Source organism: Pelodiscus sinensis, chromosome 6 (genome assembly GCF_049634645.1).
Source record: "Pelodiscus sinensis isolate JC-2024 chromosome 6, ASM4963464v1, whole genome shotgun sequence".
Classification (NCBI taxonomy): Eukaryota; Metazoa; Chordata; order Testudines; family Trionychidae; genus Pelodiscus; species Pelodiscus sinensis.
The window spans coordinates 128,901,815-128,919,116 of record NC_134716.1 but is presented as its reverse complement, the minus strand read 5'-3'; the positions used below and the strand labels follow the sequence as shown (position 1 = coordinate 128,919,116).

The window sequence follows — 17,302 nt, the reverse complement described above, 5'->3', positions numbered from 1 at the left end:
GAGCTCTTCCCAACCCTAAAACGTACAAATATAAAACCTTTCAACTTCCTGCAGTTCAAGCCAGCTTCAGTGTGTGAAGATTAGCTCACTCCTTTTGTTCTGTTCAGGAGAGAATGGAAAGAGGTGACACTTTGGAAGCTATTTTCCAAGTCAAACTAGCAACCATAACTCAACTTGCCAAGACCCAAATGTCGGCTCCGTTTCTGTGACAAGGACCCAAAAGCAGTGGGTCAGGCAGGAAACTTGAAATAATGACATTTGGTCCTTTAGTACAAGGACTTTTTATACCTCAGTTTCATTATTCTTTATATGCTATACAGGTAATTCCAATAAAAGTAGGAAAATAAGTAACTTTAGGATAAAGATGTGTGATCCTCTTTCAAGATGAGGCATTAAGAGGTACACAAGCAACTTAGTCAAATGCTATTCTTTATACACCTACTTCCCTCAAATCCATCATAATTTTGTCAGTGCTTTTAGAGTCCATCTGTTATTTCCATTTTAATCCCCACAAGAAAGAAAATTTGTACATTTTATGAGTACCTTCAAAATAAAATCTCTGTTCAAACAAGCTAGTGCTAATTACAAATATGCTACTCAAGAGACCCAAATTAGACCTTCACTCCCGAGACGGTAAAACCTGCAAGTGCTGGATTCAGCGCCTGAAATGGAACACTGATGGGCAGTCGTAACCTTCCTGCCTATTTTGAAAACCTAGCTAATGGGCTCTACGAGAAGCTGTGAGCAAGCATCACAATGAATGAGTTTGAGGGAGGGGGGTGCAGGGGGGAGAGAAAGAGCAACTATGTTCTACTCAACTGAACACAAATCCCACGCTATTCCACAAGGGATTTACCAGGGTAAAGTATCCTGATCAGTAATGCAAAGTTTAACATTATTCGTTGCCATTTTTCATTGCTTGCTTCATATGGAGTTCCCATAGATGTTGTGATGGGTGGAAAAGGCCCCTGGCTGGGTCCTGTCACTGCCCAACCAAGAAAGGAGTGGCATAGAGGTCCTCCATAAGGCTCAAGTGCCTGCAGGGGAAGCAACCAGAGAAAGTGCAGAAAACAGCCAAGGACCCAGCAGGCGCTCCTAAAAGGATCTGCAGGGCCAGAGTGAGGGCAGCCTGCTTGCAGGGACTGGGAAAGCAAGTGGTGCTCCTAGCTGGCTGCCAGGGCTAAGGCAGGTAGCTGCTGGCAGGGACAGGAAACAAGGCAGTAGCTTCCGCCTGGCTACCAGGACTCCCCAAGGATGGTCCCAGGGAAGGGTCTGCCCATGGAATTGTCCCTCACATCCAGGAGGGAGGCTCATCTGGCCTGACCCAGCAGGGGTGCTGGGGTTAGAAGACTTAAGGGCAGGAAAAGAGCCCCCAGCCAAGAAGCCTGGTGGTCATGTTTCACCCCAGAGCAGGAACACATGAGCTGGCCAACTAGGGTACTCAGGCAGGATCTGTTGATCAGACTGGGGAGCGGGGTGGAGCCCAGGAAGGGCTACAGGGACAGTGTAAGCAGCTCTCCCTGAAGACTGAGTCACTGAAGACCCAACGAGAGGATCACTGGCCAGAGGAGGGCACTTGCAAGAAGTAGGGGGCTGCCCTGCTGAAAAGTGGAGTGATACAGACACATGCGATCAGAAAGGTGCTTGAGAGGCAGGCGTGCCGACAAGAGCACAGATGCACCATCTTTTGCTATGAAACCAAAACCGAGTAAGATATCGACACCTCTAGATCATTTGGTACAAGTGGAAATATCACCAGCCAAGACGTCTCACCTGATTGACTTTAACCACTTAATACAAGGCTCCCTGGGCTGGCCCCTCTTGCATTCCTAGAATACCATCAGTCTAGTACTTCCAAGAATGGCAGGGGCCTGTCCCTGCTGGTGAAACCCATCCCCCATCAGCGTAACCCCACACACACCAGAGGTGTAAGGTTACACAGAAGAGGGGATGTTGACGAGCACCCCGCCCCACTCCTAACCGCCTGACCTTGCATGTACGGTGTGTGCAAGGTGCAAAGCAGGGCACCCTTTAGTAAGGTGCTCCCCATCCATGTCCAGTTTAGTCTCTGTACCAGACAGGGCCAGACCGCCCCAAGAGAGGACTGTTCCTTTACAACTGGACAAATGGCCTAAAAGGAATCCAAGGGAGACAGAAGGACCGTGGTCCACTGCAGCCTCACCATATCCCTCATCCGAGGTCCAGGGCTACTGGATTACCTGACGAGGAGCGTGACCCAATGAGACCGAACAGGAGGACTGAGCGGCAAAGCCAAAGGGGACCCGTGTCTGACCTGACCAGCAGAACTGCAGAGAAAAACCCACGTCAGCGCTAGGGGGTCACTTTGCCACAGCACTCTGCCCCTTTCCGAGATAGGATCCAGTCATCCCAGACAGGCAGTGCCCACAGCCTCTGACCACATGGGCCTGACACAGCCTTCTAGTTTTAGACCAGCCAGGCCTCAACGATGTGAACGACAGCCAGATGTCCATTTTGATGTTGCCTTGTCGTTAGAAGTAGCCTAGCAACTCAAGTCATACGACCAAGCTTTGGAATAACTAGGCCACTCCAAAGAGAGCCCCAAGTTCCTTTTGTATAGAAGCCATGGAGTCAAGGCATGGCCCCTATGGGAGGTATAGAGAAGCAAGCCCACCACCGTGAGGACTCATTAACGTGGGACTCGGGCATCTCTGATAGGTCTCTAGCGCTACCTTATGCTTGTAGAAACAGGTGCCAATCCAATCAGTGTCTAGAGCCAGAAATTCACATGCTATATAAGATGAAGTCACCATCAGGAAAATCACCTTGGATTTTAGAAACTTACACTCATGGGAAGCATGATTCCAAATGAGCTTTTCTCTGCTTTGCCAGACTCAACAGCACGACACAGCACAGAGGACGTTTAAAATTAGCCTATTTTAAAGCCTCATGACCCAACTCACCTGGAAAAGGGACTGATGAGACACCACTCTTCACTTTGACTAGTCTGTTACAGGATGCCACTGAATTAGCAACCCAATGAACCTGGTAAGGGCTGTTCAGAAGTAAGTCTCAGACAGGTGAACATTTCTGCAGGACCCTAGGGAAAGCTGTGCCCTTCCCTACAAAGTTTTTGCCCTTGTACTCCTTCACAGTGAAGGTTTCCCAAGGGATTTCTCCAGATCCTCTGACAATACAGCAGCTCACATCACTTTTCATCTTCCATCTTCCTACAGCACTGACAGCTTTAGAACAAGGCACTGCTACAGGATGGGGCTAAAGCTGTTACAAAGAGTACATCCGACCCTACCTCAGGGCCAGAACAGGAATCTTGAGTAAAACGCACTCTGGATACTCCGAGAAATGACAGCATCTTTTATAGGGCGAGAGAGGACTTGAATCCCGTCCAACCATCAAGCCTATTCTGATGCCCAGAATTGCACTCTCCCTCTAAACTTTGATACATGAATGTAGCAGGAGAAAACCCAGAGGTCTCAGAGAACAGTCTCAAGCCACGGTCTTCAGAAGGGATGCATCAAGGAGCTACTCACCCTCTTGGCACCTCAATGGATGCTCTCAGGTGAGTCACAGCTGTATCAAACTTTACTTCGGTGATCTTTGGGGCTCCAAACTAACCTGCTGGTGGAACTCCTCTTTGGGAGGGTAGAGAGCACCAGGTGCATGGGGAAGCTGCTCCCTGGATTCGGCAAATAGTCTTGACTGGAACTCAGGGGTCCCGGCTAAGCCAGGATTTTGCTTGGAGGATGTTCTCCAAAGCCAGATTTGCAGGTTCATCCTTGGTGTGCCTCAGGAAGTGCTCACAGGTGTGTAGCAAAAGTGTGATATTTTAGTACTGGTCTATAAATGTAAGTGTTACGTATAATTATTTGCTTGTGAGATCTATATGCTTCTATTTCACCTTGTTTCTCATTCAACAATGTCTGCATTGCAAACTAAGTTGTGTCTTTTAGTAACTCTTTGTGCAAAGTGCTCTGTAAATTGTACGGTGTGAGTGAAGACTGTGTGAGAAAGTCCTCAGGAAAGTCCAGGCAGTCAAAAAGACTTGAGACACTTGAAGATAATGAAACAACATCCATAGTGCCCGAGGCTAGACGAAGGCGGCTGAAGTTGGCAGAACAGCCGAGCCCTGGAGACAGGCAGACACTCCTGAAGGCGAGACCACAAATAAAAGATAAGGAAGCCTGACCACAGATGTCAAAGGATAACTGGGGAAATACCAAGATTGACGTATCAAGGATTGCAGCATGACACCGCGAAACTCAGACTCAAATGGAAACTTCCATGTCTAAGAAGGGGCTAAGTTCAGTCCTGCAAGCCAAACCTCAGAGGAACCCCGACTCCTCGCTCCGTCAGCCTTGCCTGGCCAGTGAGACAGACTTGAGCCACGCCAGACTGGTAACTATACTCCATCTGCAGGTCCCGGGGTGGACAGAGGGCCTTGTCTTTATGAAGCATATGCTGGCTGCTTTTCTACCATAGTCTCAATAAATGCAGCCTGTTGCCTTTTCCTCTGAAAAAGATCCCATGTGCTTCCTTATAAGCATAACAGGGCACCACCTAAGCACCCTGGGTGACCTAAGCAAACGTTTCACACCTTAGCACATCATGGGTGACTCCTAGATAAGCAGCAAAACAGTGACCATTATACACTTAGCTCGCTTTCGGAGACATTCCTGCAAGAGAACCCTGAACAGGTCTGTGCAACAGAGGTCCATCACCTAGCTGGTGCTTCAAAACATTAACAAAAACTGTATTCCAGAGCATGACACCAGGAGACTCGCAGTCTTAAACAGCCTCCAAAAACAGCTGGAATGGCCACAACGAAAGGGTGCCATTCAATGCACACTTGACAGCTACACAGCACAGTGAGAAATCCTTTGCCAACTACAATGAAGGAATTGATGAGAATTTTTGCATAACAATATTTATAACCTGCAAGAAATGGCCTGAAATATACAGTGGGCAGCCTGGATCATGCACAGCCCTCTATTCAAAATGCTCAGAGTGGTGGGAGTTTCACTACTCTCTTGCTAGGAAGTCAAGACCCAAGAGTTGAAATCCTAGCAAATGGTGTTGCAAGAGAATTTTTTGGCCCAACAAAATAAGAAATTAAAAGCCGGAGCTGAAAATCTGATGGCAAGCTGAGTAATCCTCTCTGAGTGAAAAAATACAATTTAATAGGAGACAGTGACTAGGATGTAACATGGAGATGGCAAACCAATGGAGGTCGCAGGACCCCATAATGGTGGGAGGTGCTGTACAAACAGAACAAAAAGGCAGTCCCTGCTGGGAAGAGACAACAATGGAGACAGGGGAGCACACTACAACAGAGACACAATACTGGTTATAAGCAGTGGTCACTCACAGCATCCTAGCAGCCCAACAGTTGACAATTTTTTTAAGCAATTCAGAAAAAAATACTACTCATAAGAACATAAAAACAGCCAGACCGAGTCAGACCAAAGGTCCGTCCAGCCCAGTGTCCTGTCTGCCGACAGCAGCCAATACCAGGGGCCCCAGAGGGAGTGAACAGAACAGGGAATCATTGAGTAATCCCTCCTCTGTCGCCCATTCCCAGCGGATAACTGAGGCTAGGACATCATTCCCACTCATCCTAGTGAATAGCCATTAATGGACCTAACCTCCATGAATTCATCTTGTTCTTTTTTGATTCCTGTTATAGTCCTGGCCTTCACAACATCCTTTGGCAAGGAGTTCCACAGGTTGTCTGTGGGTTGAGTGAAGTACCGTATTTTCCGGCGTATAGGGCGACTGGGCGTATAAGACGACCCCCTATCTTTTTAATTAAAAGATAGGGTTTCATCTTATACCCCAGCGCCCCTCCGCCTCCTTTACTCCCGGTGTCCCTGGTCTGCTGGAGATGGTCCCCAGCAGACCAGAGGCACCGGGAGCAAAGCCGCCAGGAGCGCCTGGGCTGCTCCCCCCCCCCCCCGCCGGAGCCCCTCCGCGGCTTTGAAAGCCTCGGGGGAAGCCGGCGGGGGGGCATCCCAGGCGCGCATGGGCTGCCCCCCCGCCGGAGCCCCTCCGCGGCTTTGAAAGCCTCGGGGGAAGCCGGTGGCGGGGCATCCCAGGCGCGCATGGGCTGCCCCCCCGCCGGAGCCCCTCCGCGGCTTTGAAAGCCTCGGGGAAAGCCGGCGGCGGGGCATCCCAGGCGCGCATGGGCTGCCCCCCCGCCGGAGCCCCTCCGCGGCTTTGAAAGCCTCGGGGGAAGCCGGCGGCGGGGCATCCCAGGCGCGCATGGGCTGCCCCCCCGCTGGAGCCCCTCCGCGGCTTTGAAAGCCGCCGCGGAGGGGCTCCGGCGCGGGGGCAGCCCATGCGCGCCTGGGATGCCCCCCCGCCGGCTTCCCCCGAGGCTTTCAAAGCCGCGGAGGGGCTCCGGCGGCGGGGCATCCGGCGTACAAGACGACCCCCGATTTTTGGGGGATGTTTTTTAACATCAGAGGTCGTCTTGTACGCTGGAATATACGGTAGTACTTACTTTTGTTCATTCTAAACCTGCTACTCGTTAATTTAATTTGGTGGCCCCTAGATCTAATGTTATGGGAACAAGTAAATAACTTTTCTTATTCACTTTCTCCACACCAGTCCTGATTTTATACATCTCTTTCATACCCTCCCCCCCACCCTGTCTCCTCTTTTCTAGGCTGAAAAGTCCCAGTCTTTTTAATCTCTCTTCATATGGCAGCCGTTCCATTACATACTCACTCATTACAGCTAACTACGTTATGCTGTATTACAGCAGCAGAACTGAAGTTAATGACAGCAACGAATCCTTATAATTAATCCTGTTTTTCAGTGGATAATACCGTTAGCGTTTTAATGTACACCCAGCTGATCTATAAAAAGCAACTAAAATTATTTTTTTCCCTGCTTCAAGGAGTTGCCCCAATACAATGAAAGACAGCCCTATCCCACTCCCATTTCTTCTGCCACACCTCTAATATTCTCATACCCTGAAACTATTATCTGTACACGGTGTGGGGTCATGATAGCATTTTTATTTAGACAGTTAAAGTCCTTCACCCTGCAAACGTTTATGCACGTGATTAACTAAGCATATGCAGAACTAGGGCTTTACTTTCCATGGCACCTCCATCCTTGCTTAAATTATTGCAAAGCCTTCCGTTTTAAATACTGCCTCAAGGGTGAGAAAGATTTTAAAGAGAAAACTGGTTCGACAATCAAATTTAGAGGTTTGGGTTTTCTGAATCTTTATTTTTATAATGCCTTGCTTTTATGAGAGAGGTGAAGCCAAATGTAAAACCTAATTTTCATATTTAATATTGCCACAAGGAAAGATCATAGGAGATACTGGGCTACATTTACACAAGGATGAAACACTATTAATAGCAAAATGCAGGACAATGTAGCACTTTAAAGTCTAACAAGATGGTTTATTAGATGATGACCTTTCGTGGGCCAGACCCACTTCCTCAGATCAAATAGTGGAAGAAAATAGTCACAACCATATATACCAAAGGATACAATTTAAAAAAATGAACACATATGAAAAGGACAAATCTCATTTCAGAACAGGAGGGGGATGCGGGGGGGGGGGGGGGAAGGAAGGAAGGTAAGTGTCTGTGAATTGATGATATTAGAGGTGGGGAGAGTGGGATGTTTGTGAGTTAATGGTATTAGAGGTGATAATTGGGGAAGCTATCTTGGTAATGGGTAAGATAGCTTGAGTGTTTGTTCATTCCTTTTTGGAGAGTGTTGAATTTTAACATGAATGACAGTTCAGAGGATTCCCTTTCAAGTGCAGATGTAAAAGGTCTTTGTAGCAGAATGCAGGTGGTTTGCTTCAGCTACCCCAGACTAACACGGCTACACTTCTATCACTACACTATTAATAGTGATAGAGATGTAGCCGTGTTAGTCTGGTGTAGCTGAAACAAAATACAGGACTATGTAGCACTTTAAAGACTAACAAGATGGTTTATTAGATGATGAGCTTTCGTGGGCCAGACCCACTTCCTCAGATCAAATAATGGAAGAAAATAGTCACAACCATATATACCAAAGGATACAATTTTTAAAAAATGAACACACATGAAAAGGACAAATCACATTACAGAACAGAAAGGGGATGTGGGGGGGGGGGGGGGGGGGAAGGAAGGTGAATGCCAGTGAGTTAATGATATTAGAGGTGGGGAATATACATATTTCTGGAGGCGCAGGAATATGTATTCTTGATCTTGTAACTCACTTGGTTAGGCCCAATAAATATAATCTATGCTATCATGTGCCGAAAGTGTCCGTCTGCTATGTACATTGGACAAACATCTCAGACCCTTTGCCAAAGAATCAATGCCCACAAAACAGACATTAGACAGGATCACAAAGAAAAAACAGTTGCTTGTCATTTCAACCAGAAAGGACACAGTCTCAATGACCTGCTAACCTGCATCCTACTTCAGAAGACATTCAAATCTGCACCTGAAAGGGAATCCTCTGAACTGGCATTCATGCTAAAATTCGACACTCTCCGCACGGGACTTAACAAAGACCCCAGCTATCTTACACATTACAAAGATAGCTTCCCCAATTATCACCTCTAATACTATTAACTCTCAGACATTTCCCCTTCCCCACCTCTAATATCATTAACTCACTGACATTCACCTTCCTTCCCCCCACATCCCCCTTCTGTTCTGTAATGTGATTTGTGTGCCTTGCACAGCATATGAATCCAAGAGTCTGGTAAAAGTGCACAGAATTGCCACATACACACTAGACAGACAGAACATGTGTGTATTTTGGCACCTCTCTCTGGGTCTCCGGCAGCAAAGTGCATGCAGAGTGCTTCTTTCACAAGACATGAGAGCACCACCTTATATTGCCACTCAGGAAGAGAGCAAGCTATTGAGCTCAGAAACCCAAATTCAGATTAACTGTACATTTAGAATGAATTGCTAGGCCAACCAAGGTTTGTTTTCCTTTGTGCCAAAATAACACTGGGTGCAGGTAGATAGGTGTACCTTCATTATTGCGGAGTTATCATCACAATGATTACTGCTACTCATATAGATTTTTGCTATTTTAGATTTTATTACTCCAATTACTGCCACAAGGAAATTAAATGAAAAAGCTATTTAACAAAATGATGTCAGATGTTGACACAAAGAAACAGCGACAAGGAAATTCAGAGCTAAGAGAGACAATCATCTTTCAAAGTCCTTATATTTCCTATCAATTTAACAGAACTGAGCCATCTGTGATTCGTTACCTAGGCACAATCAATAAGGTGATGGGAGAGTAGATATCTTACAGTTTAGAGGAGAGATTGGGAATCAGGAGATCCTGAACTCTAACCTCAACATACATGGACTCCATATGAAATCTTGACAAGAGAATTCCACCTCTCTGCCTCAGTTTTCACTGTGTAACATAGGTAGAAATGGTTCATTTTCTACCTCTTTAACCAATTCATCTTCACAATAGCTCAACATTTGTGACATGCTTTCAACTGTGCTTAGACATGATACTCAAGGGTTCCTGGAACTACTAAGGTATCAGGGCAGTGTCAGCATTTCACACAACTTCCTTGTTTAACCAGAGTCAATTCAATCCCATGTCATAGTTTTATTGTGTGTGTGTGTTAAACACTATGGAAATAGCATGCTCCTCTCCTGGTCAGATGTACCTACAATCCCAAGTAACACTCTGGTGATCAAAACCCTTTTCTGCATTTCTGTTCTGTCCTAGGTGAACCGAAGCAGGTACTGTACAAGCAGCCAGTGTCCAGAATGTAATACAAAAGAAAGAGGCACAAGGCAACTAAAAAACAATAGATCATTATGACCAATTGTTCCTAGGCAAATAATAGCCAAGCTCACCAGACCTAAAAGGAAGCAGCAGAACAAAGTTTAGTGTATGAAAGCCCAGACCCCAGGGAAAGAAAGAATAGCTACAACAAAGAACCGGTGTGTTACACAATACTGGAAGTGCCGGTTCAGAGATCGATACAGCCAGCATGTAAACCTAGACTCATGTGACTCACCGGTCAAGGACAGCTCTAATTAATAACTGATATTAATTTGTCATTCACAGTCGCTTCCACGAGTGTCCCTAACAGCGCCTGGGAAGGAGGCACACTGTCCGGTCTAGAGCCAAGCGTTTACACACAAGTTTCTGCTGTCGTTCAGTGCTTTGGGTGTTGCAAATTCTCACTTCTCAGCACACCCAAGCACGGCAAGCGGGACACGGGGACGGACCCCAACATTGCTGCGCCGCACGACGGGAACCCCCAACACCCAAAGGGGCATCTCTGGCTGCTGGGCGCTGGGCCCGGTGCATGTCGGGGACAGGTCGCTGCAGACCCCCGGGGCCAGCACTGCGCCCGGCCCGGATCGCCGTGCTCAGGCTGCCCAGGGGCAGCGGCGGAGCGGGAAGGTGGCTCGTGCCCGCACCCAGCCGGAGATAGCCCCGCTCCGGGCAGGCGGCTCGTCCACAGACCGGCCACCTGCCACACGGGCCGGGGAGGCTCAGAGAAACGGGCGGGGGCTCGGGTCCGCTTGCCGGGGGGGGGTCCAGAGAACCGGGCGGCCCAGGGGGGTTTGCGGGGGGGGTTTTGCGGGGGGGTCAGAGAACCGGGGGGGGTTAGAGAACCGGGCGGCCCAGGGGGGTTTGTGGGAGGATCAGAGAACCGGGGGGGGAGGGTTGCGCGGGGGGGGTGGTCAGAGAACCCGGGGGGGTTGCGCGGGGGGGGGGTCAGAGAACCCGGGGGGGTTGCGCGGGGGGGGGTGCCCGGGGGGGTCAGAGAACTGGGGGGGAGTTGCGCGAGGGGGGGGCAGAGAACCGGGCGGCCCGGGAGGGGGTTGCCGGGGGGGGGTGTCAGGGAACCGGGGGGGATGCCGGGGGGGGGGGTCAGAGAACCGGGGGGGGTTGCCGGGGGGGGGTCAGAGAACCGGGGGGGGTTGCACGGGGGAAGGCAGAGAACCGGGCGGCCTGGGGGGGTTGCCGGGGGGGGGGGTCAGAGAACCGGGCGGCCCGGGGGGGGTTACCGGGGGGGGGTCAGAGAACCGGGGGGGTTACCGGGGGGGCCGGTCTCACCTCGCACGCAGAGCAGGGACATGGCGCGGCCCGTGGGGGTTACCGGGGGGGGGTCAGAGGCCGGGGGGGTTCCGGGGGGGGTTACCGGGGGGGCCGGTCTCACCTCGCACGCAGAGCAGGGACATGGCGCGGCCCGGGGGGGTTACCCGGGGGGGTGCCGGGGGGGTTACCGGGGGGGGTCAGAGGCCGGAGGGGTTCCGGGGGGGGTTACCCGGGGGGGGTGCCGGGGGGGGGGGTTACCCGGGGGGGGTGCCGGGGGGGTTACCGGGGGGGGGTCAGAGACCCGGGGGGGTGCCGGGGGGGCGGTCTCACCTCGCACGCAGAGCAGGGACATGGCGCGGCCCGGGGGGGTTACCCGGGGGGGTGCCGGGGGGGTTACCGGGGGGGGTCAGAGGCCGGAGGGGTTCCGGGGGGGGTTACCCGGGGGGGGTGCCGGGGGGGGGTTACCCGGGGGGGGTGCCGGGGGGGTTACCGGGGGGGGTCAGAGACCCGGGGGGGTGCCGGGGGGGCGGTCTCACCTCGCACGCAGAGCAGGGACATGGCGCGGCCCGGGGGGGTTACCCGGGGGGGTGCCGGGGGGGTTACCGGGGGGGGTCAGAGGCCGGAGGGGTTCCGGGGGGGGTTACCCGGGGGGGGTGCCGGGGGGGGGTTACCCGGGGGGGGTGCCGGGGGGGTTACCGGGGGGGGGTCAGAGACCCGGGGGGGTGCCGGGGGGGCGGTCTCACCTCGCACGCAGAGCAGGGACATGGCGCGGCCCGGGGCCTCCCTCCGGCCAGTCACGGAGCCGCGCGGGGCCGGGAGGGCGGCGGCGCCATGAGCGGGGGGAGGGGCCGCCCGGGCCGCGGGGACAACGAGCGGCTCCGCCGGGCAGCGCGCGGCCAATCCCGGCCCGAGGGGCGGGGCCGCCACAGGTGAGTCCGGCCCCGCCCCCTAGAACCCCCTCCTGAGCCCGGCCCCGCCCCCTAGAGACCGCTCCTGAGCCCGGCCCCGCCCCCTAGAGCCCCCTCCTGAGCCCGGCCCCGCCCCCTAGAACGCGCTTCTCAACCTAGTCCCGCCCCTTTAAAAACTTCCCAGCCAGGCCCCGCCCCCTAGAGAACGGTCCTAACCCGGCCCCGCCCCCCGCAGTGGCTCTCCGCAGGGCCCCCAGCAGCACAGCTCTTGGGGGGGGGGCTGCCCAGGGACTCGCCCGGCTCCACAACAGGTGGCCTGAATAGCAGGGGCCAGTGCCCCTGACCTCATGGGCACCGGCTCGCTCCCCACCAGCAGCCGGGCGGGCCCTTCTCCCCGCAGCCTGGCGAGAGGGGCGGCCGGGGCGGGCTGCAGCTTTGCACACAAGGCGCAGTCCTGGGGCACCTTAGAGACTGCCCCAAAGACACAGAGCGAGGCAGCGGCTCCGGACCCTGCCTGTGCATCGCCACGGTGCCACAGGCTACTCCGACGGGACGCAAAAGCCGCTCTTGCTGTAACGCTTCGGTGTCTGGTTTTGCAAGCTGAAGTGTCTCAGGTGACATTTGGGGGGACGCAAGCCAAAGCCGACTCTCGGGGTACAGTCACGTGGAAAGTTTGAGAGCTGCAGCTCCAGAGAATACCCCGCTGCACCCCTCTCTCTCTTGCACCTATGAATCCTGGCTTGGGAGAACAGCCTCAGGGTACCCTAGCGGCTTTGAGTCCAATGTAGGGAGATGGGGGACAGGTATACTGCCCTGGGAGTGAGCAGGGTCTGGTTTCTCCCTGGGCTCAGTGGGCCTTGGTTAATCACAGAGCTCATGCTGTAATGAAAGAGCTGCTGGGGGGCTATATTCATAACGGATGCGGCAAGCATTGATTGTTCCCCTGGGGGCAGAGCTGGGAAGGTTATTCCTTCCCCCTGTCCCAGACAGCCCGGGCACTATTCTCCACCACCACAGGGCAAGGCTACAGGGATAGCCCAACCCCCACTCCGTCTCTAGGGCTATGGGATTGGCCTCTCCTTTGGGAAGCAAGGCTCTGGGATTGCCCCATGTTCCAGGGCCGATTGCCAGGTGACACGGGCCTGCCCTCAGTTCCCTGGCCCAATGCCCCATGGTTATCATCCAGTCAGACCCACCTCACACCCCCCACTGTACTGCTCTCCATGAGTTTGTTTGAACTAGAGGGCACGCACCCACGTGCACACACGCACACCGTGAATTGTTACGATGGCTAATTACCTTCACTGCTAAAACGTGTGTCTTGTTTCCATGCACGACTTGTCTAGCTTCCACTTCTGAACCTGCTCTGTAGGCAACAGACTGGGCCTTTCACACAAGGCAGGTTTGCCACACTTTTAGTCATGCTCACACTTCTTCCCTCACCTCTTTCTGATGTATCCATGTCCTGTTTGGTTTGTTCACACCAGACCGGGACACGGTGAGGATTCCCTGTTCTGTTCACTCCCTCTGGGGCACCTGGCATTGGCCGATGTCTGCAGACGGGACACTGGGCTAGATGGACCTTTGGCCTGACCCAGGCTGGCCGCTCTTGTGTTCTTTGTTCCTGGGTGTGCAACTTCGTAGATGGCCATATTGAAATGTGTGGTCTTTGCTTGCGCCCAGCTTACCAAACCATCCAGATTGATTTCTATCTGTGACCTGCAATTTTTAATTTCAGGGGAGAGCGGTTGTTATAACCACTTCCCTCTCCGATCTCTGTACCAGTGGCAGCTGCACCAGTATTTGAACTCTCCCGCCCAGGGTGCCTGCTCACACATGGAGGGGAAGCTGGAGGGGTGATACCTCAGCCACCCACATAAGGTTTGGACAACACAGAGATTGCCCACCCAGAACCTCCCCCTACCCAGCCTACCCAGAGACAACAAAAGTGGGATGAGATCTGCCAGGACAGCAATTTAGAGCGCTGCCTGCTGACCCTCTAGGACTGAGTCCTCACATTTTCCCGGGGTGTTTCCTCTGCTGGAAAAGCCAAGCTTTTCCATTAGGGTTAGGTCATGTCCCTTGTCTGACCTTGCTCGTTGCTGGCCAAGCATTGTTCACATTTGGCTCCGAGCAGCCACCGTTTTCCTGCAGCATGCTCGCTCTCCCCTGGCGCTTTCTGGACCTGTTCCGGCAGAGCGTGGCAGACTTCCCGACAGACTGAACACCCACGTGCATGGTGGGATCGCGCTGGAGTTAGTTGCGCTGTTTTTCTGCTGCTGTGTTACTTACAGCAAGGGAAGTGTTGCTCACCCTCTCCTGTCACTGCCTTCAATCTGCACTTGGCAGCTTCGACTGCTAGGAAGAGGTGGCTCTGCCCGGCTTAAGGGGATGTACAGCCCTGGCTATCCACTCCTGAAGCGGCACGGCTCTGTGGGATCAGGGGATTTCTTATCAAGAAGAGCAGGAAGCTATGGGGTGTCCAACAGACCGGAGAGGGACAGACCCAGTCAGGTCTGGCGGGATGACAATCATTCCTAGTCATTACTCGGCAAGTGTTTGAGAAGAACAGCGCGGAGACAATCATCATTGCAGAGAAGCCGCACGATCACATCAATCCACGATGGCTTGGGACTTGTGTGGTTCATCTTAAAGAGAACAAAAGAACCTGAGTCTCCCCTGTGAATAGCCTCCTGCCAATCAGCATCAAGACTCTGAGAGCTAGGAGGTGGGGGGGGGGTCTCACCGGAAGTCCAAAAGGATGGCCCAGGTCAGCTGCAGAAGGCCTCCCACAGTGACAGCAACACCCCCCCACACACACGCCCCTCTTTAGTGGAGGCAGGGTGGAATGGAAAAGGGGGAAATGCAGCAAGACAAGAAGAGAAAGAGGGAGGGAAAGAGAGAAAGGGAAACCTAAAAGGACAAACTCCCAGTGCCCCCTGTGATTCCATGGTACAAAGTCTTGGGTAGGAAATCAAATCACCGTAACCCAGTGATGTCTATGCCTGGTACCCGGGGGATCACACTGACCAGGTTCCAGACCTCTCTGAGGTTCTTACCTGCTACACAGGTGACATGGAATCGGTGGCAGGGAAGGCGAAAACTCCGAGACTCCGGCTCCTGCCTACATACATTAATCTTCATTCTCTCACTGTCCCCCAGGAGAGACCTGGATAAGATGCCTTCCCTTCCTGCTGCAAAGCCAGGGGAATCTCTGGGGTTGCCCCTCTGTCCTGCCTGGCTGATGTCAGGGTCTCTCTATGAGGTCACCACCACCCCACCAATAAGCAGAGATCCTGCTACAAGCCTTTGTGATGTCACTGGCACCCCCACCCTTCTTTCGTAAGGCCAGTGTCCTGGCCCTGGCCAGCCTCTGTGGATGTTTAAGCGGCTTCCCCTGGATTGTTCCCATTACCCATAGCTGAGTCCAGGCTGGCTGGGCCATAACCCCAGAGGCTTCCCCTTTGCCGCACTCAGTCCATCATTAATTAGTAGCACATAAGGCCAGAAGGGACCATTAGAACATCAAATCTGATCCCTGCCTCTCCCAGCCCTTCTGTGTATCATTAGCCAATGAGTATTGGTCCAAGCGCACACCAGAAAGGCGTCTCGTCTTAACTAGACGGATCAGGAATGGAGAATCCATCTCTCTCTTGCTTTGGGAGTTTGTTCCAACGGTAAATCATCCTCCCTGTGAAATATTTGTGCCTTATTTCTACTATGAATGCGTCTGGTTCCCTCTTCCAGCCACTGGTCTTGTTCTGCGACACTAAACAGCCCTTTGATCCCTGACCTTTCTTCTCCAGGCTTCCTGCGCCTCGATACTTCCATGAAGTCACCTCTCAGCCTTCCTTTGTGGAAGCTGGTCTGATCGGGCTCCTTTCAGTAGCTCACAAGATGGCGTTTGTCTTCAGCCCTCAACACGTTGGGCTCTTTGCTACGCCATCTCCAGTTTCCCAACATCTTTTTAAAAGGTGGCCCCTAGGACAGGCTGCTGGTCCAGCCTCAGGCTATGTCTACACGGCTTTTTTTTTTTTTTTTTTTTTTTTGCGGAAGAGGATATGCAAATGAAACACTCATTTTTGAGGAATAAGGGATCTTGCAAAAAAGGACTTTTTTCCGACAAATGGCCCCGTCTACATGGGGCTTTTTAGTTGCAAAACCTCATCTGCAAAAAAACCACAGTGTAGACATAGCCTCAGTCTCATGGATGCTGTGTCCCCTCCCAGCCCTGCTCACTCCTCTGCTCATGTGTCTAGTGATGGCCTGGACTCACCCCAGTGTAGCCCTGGGAGCTCCCGGTGAGCGACTGGCCCAGCATGACCCCGAAATCCTTCTCTGAGTCCCTGCTTGCCTGGGAGCAATTCCCCATTCTGGGGTGGTGGCCAGGGTAGGACCTTGCATTTGGCTCTGTGAAAACCTGTTTTGTTTGCATGGGTCCAGCTTCCCCTGGGATCCAGATCGCTTCATGTCCCTGCCCTGGCCTCGGCCTTATTTCCCCCTCTGCTCGTATTTTGTCACCCACGTGGTCCCAGCAGGGATTCCATATTTTCTTGCAGTGCATTGACAATTATTGAAACAGTTAGTGCTTGAGAGCCTCGTTAGACCCCTAGTGCCACGTGCCTGCCCTTCTCTGAACCTTTTCTGGCCCCGCTGGCTGCTTTTTGAGACGTGGCACCCAACCCTCAGAGTATTCCGGGGGCAGGTGTTCCATGGATTTAGATAGTGGCACAGTGGGATTCTGTGTCTGATTTTCTCTCCCTTCCCTAACAATTTGCTAGCCTTTGTGCTTGCGGCTGCATAAGGAATCGCGGCTTTCAGAGAATTACCCCGGTGATGCCAAGGTCTCTGTCTGGCGCAGTAACAGCCAACTTAGGACCCAGCTGTGTCTGTCTAGCTGGGATCAGCTTTCCCAATGGCGAGTACTTGGCACTGCTCAATGCTGATTTTCACCTGCCTTTTTGTTCCCCGGCCACCCAGGTCTGTAACTCTCTCCAGTCTGCTTTGGACTGGATGTTCTGGGGTATCTTTGTAGCATCCGCCAACAGGGCTCCTTCCCTGTCCACCGCCTTTGCTAGATTAGAGAGTGCACTGCAGAGTGCAAGTCCCCAAGCTGTCCTGCCCATGAGATGGTTCAGGGCAGCTTCTCTGGGCCCCCTGTTCTGTGGGGCCCATGGCAGCAGCCCCAGTTGTCCTTTGGAGGGGACGGTCCCCCATATGGAGGTAGCCCAAGGGGCCAGGATGACATGGAGGATTAGCTGGGGGCCCTGGGGCCAGCATCAAGGATCAGGCCCCCCTGCCCTCACCACATTGGCAGGAGCCGCAGGATGCGGAGC

The 17,302-nt window shown here is 52.7% G+C and overlaps 1 protein-coding gene across 7 annotated transcripts in view; it reads right to left on the bottom strand.

The window, feature by feature from the left end:
* Positions 1-15,166, bottom strand: part of UNC13B (unc-13 homolog B) — a 341,091-nt gene extending 325,925 nt beyond the window's left edge. The window contains exons 1-2 of one of the 7 annotated variants that reach the window (XM_075932839.1): positions 15,026-15,163; positions 14,259-14,397 (exon numbers count right to left, since the gene is read on the bottom strand). Coding sequence is in view for 6 of the 7 variants with exons in the window: in XM_075932833.1 (XP_075788948.1) it covers positions 15,026-15,110 (85 nt within the window). In the remaining variant the exon portion in view is untranslated. Of the gene's footprint in view, positions 1-11,076; positions 11,104-11,179; positions 11,217-11,801; positions 12,017-14,258; positions 14,398-15,025 lie in introns of those variants that run through there. The other 6 variants (XM_075932833.1, XM_075932834.1, XM_075932838.1 and 3 more) reach the window with 6 other exon arrangements.
* Positions 15,167-17,302: the final 2,136 nt, after the last annotated feature.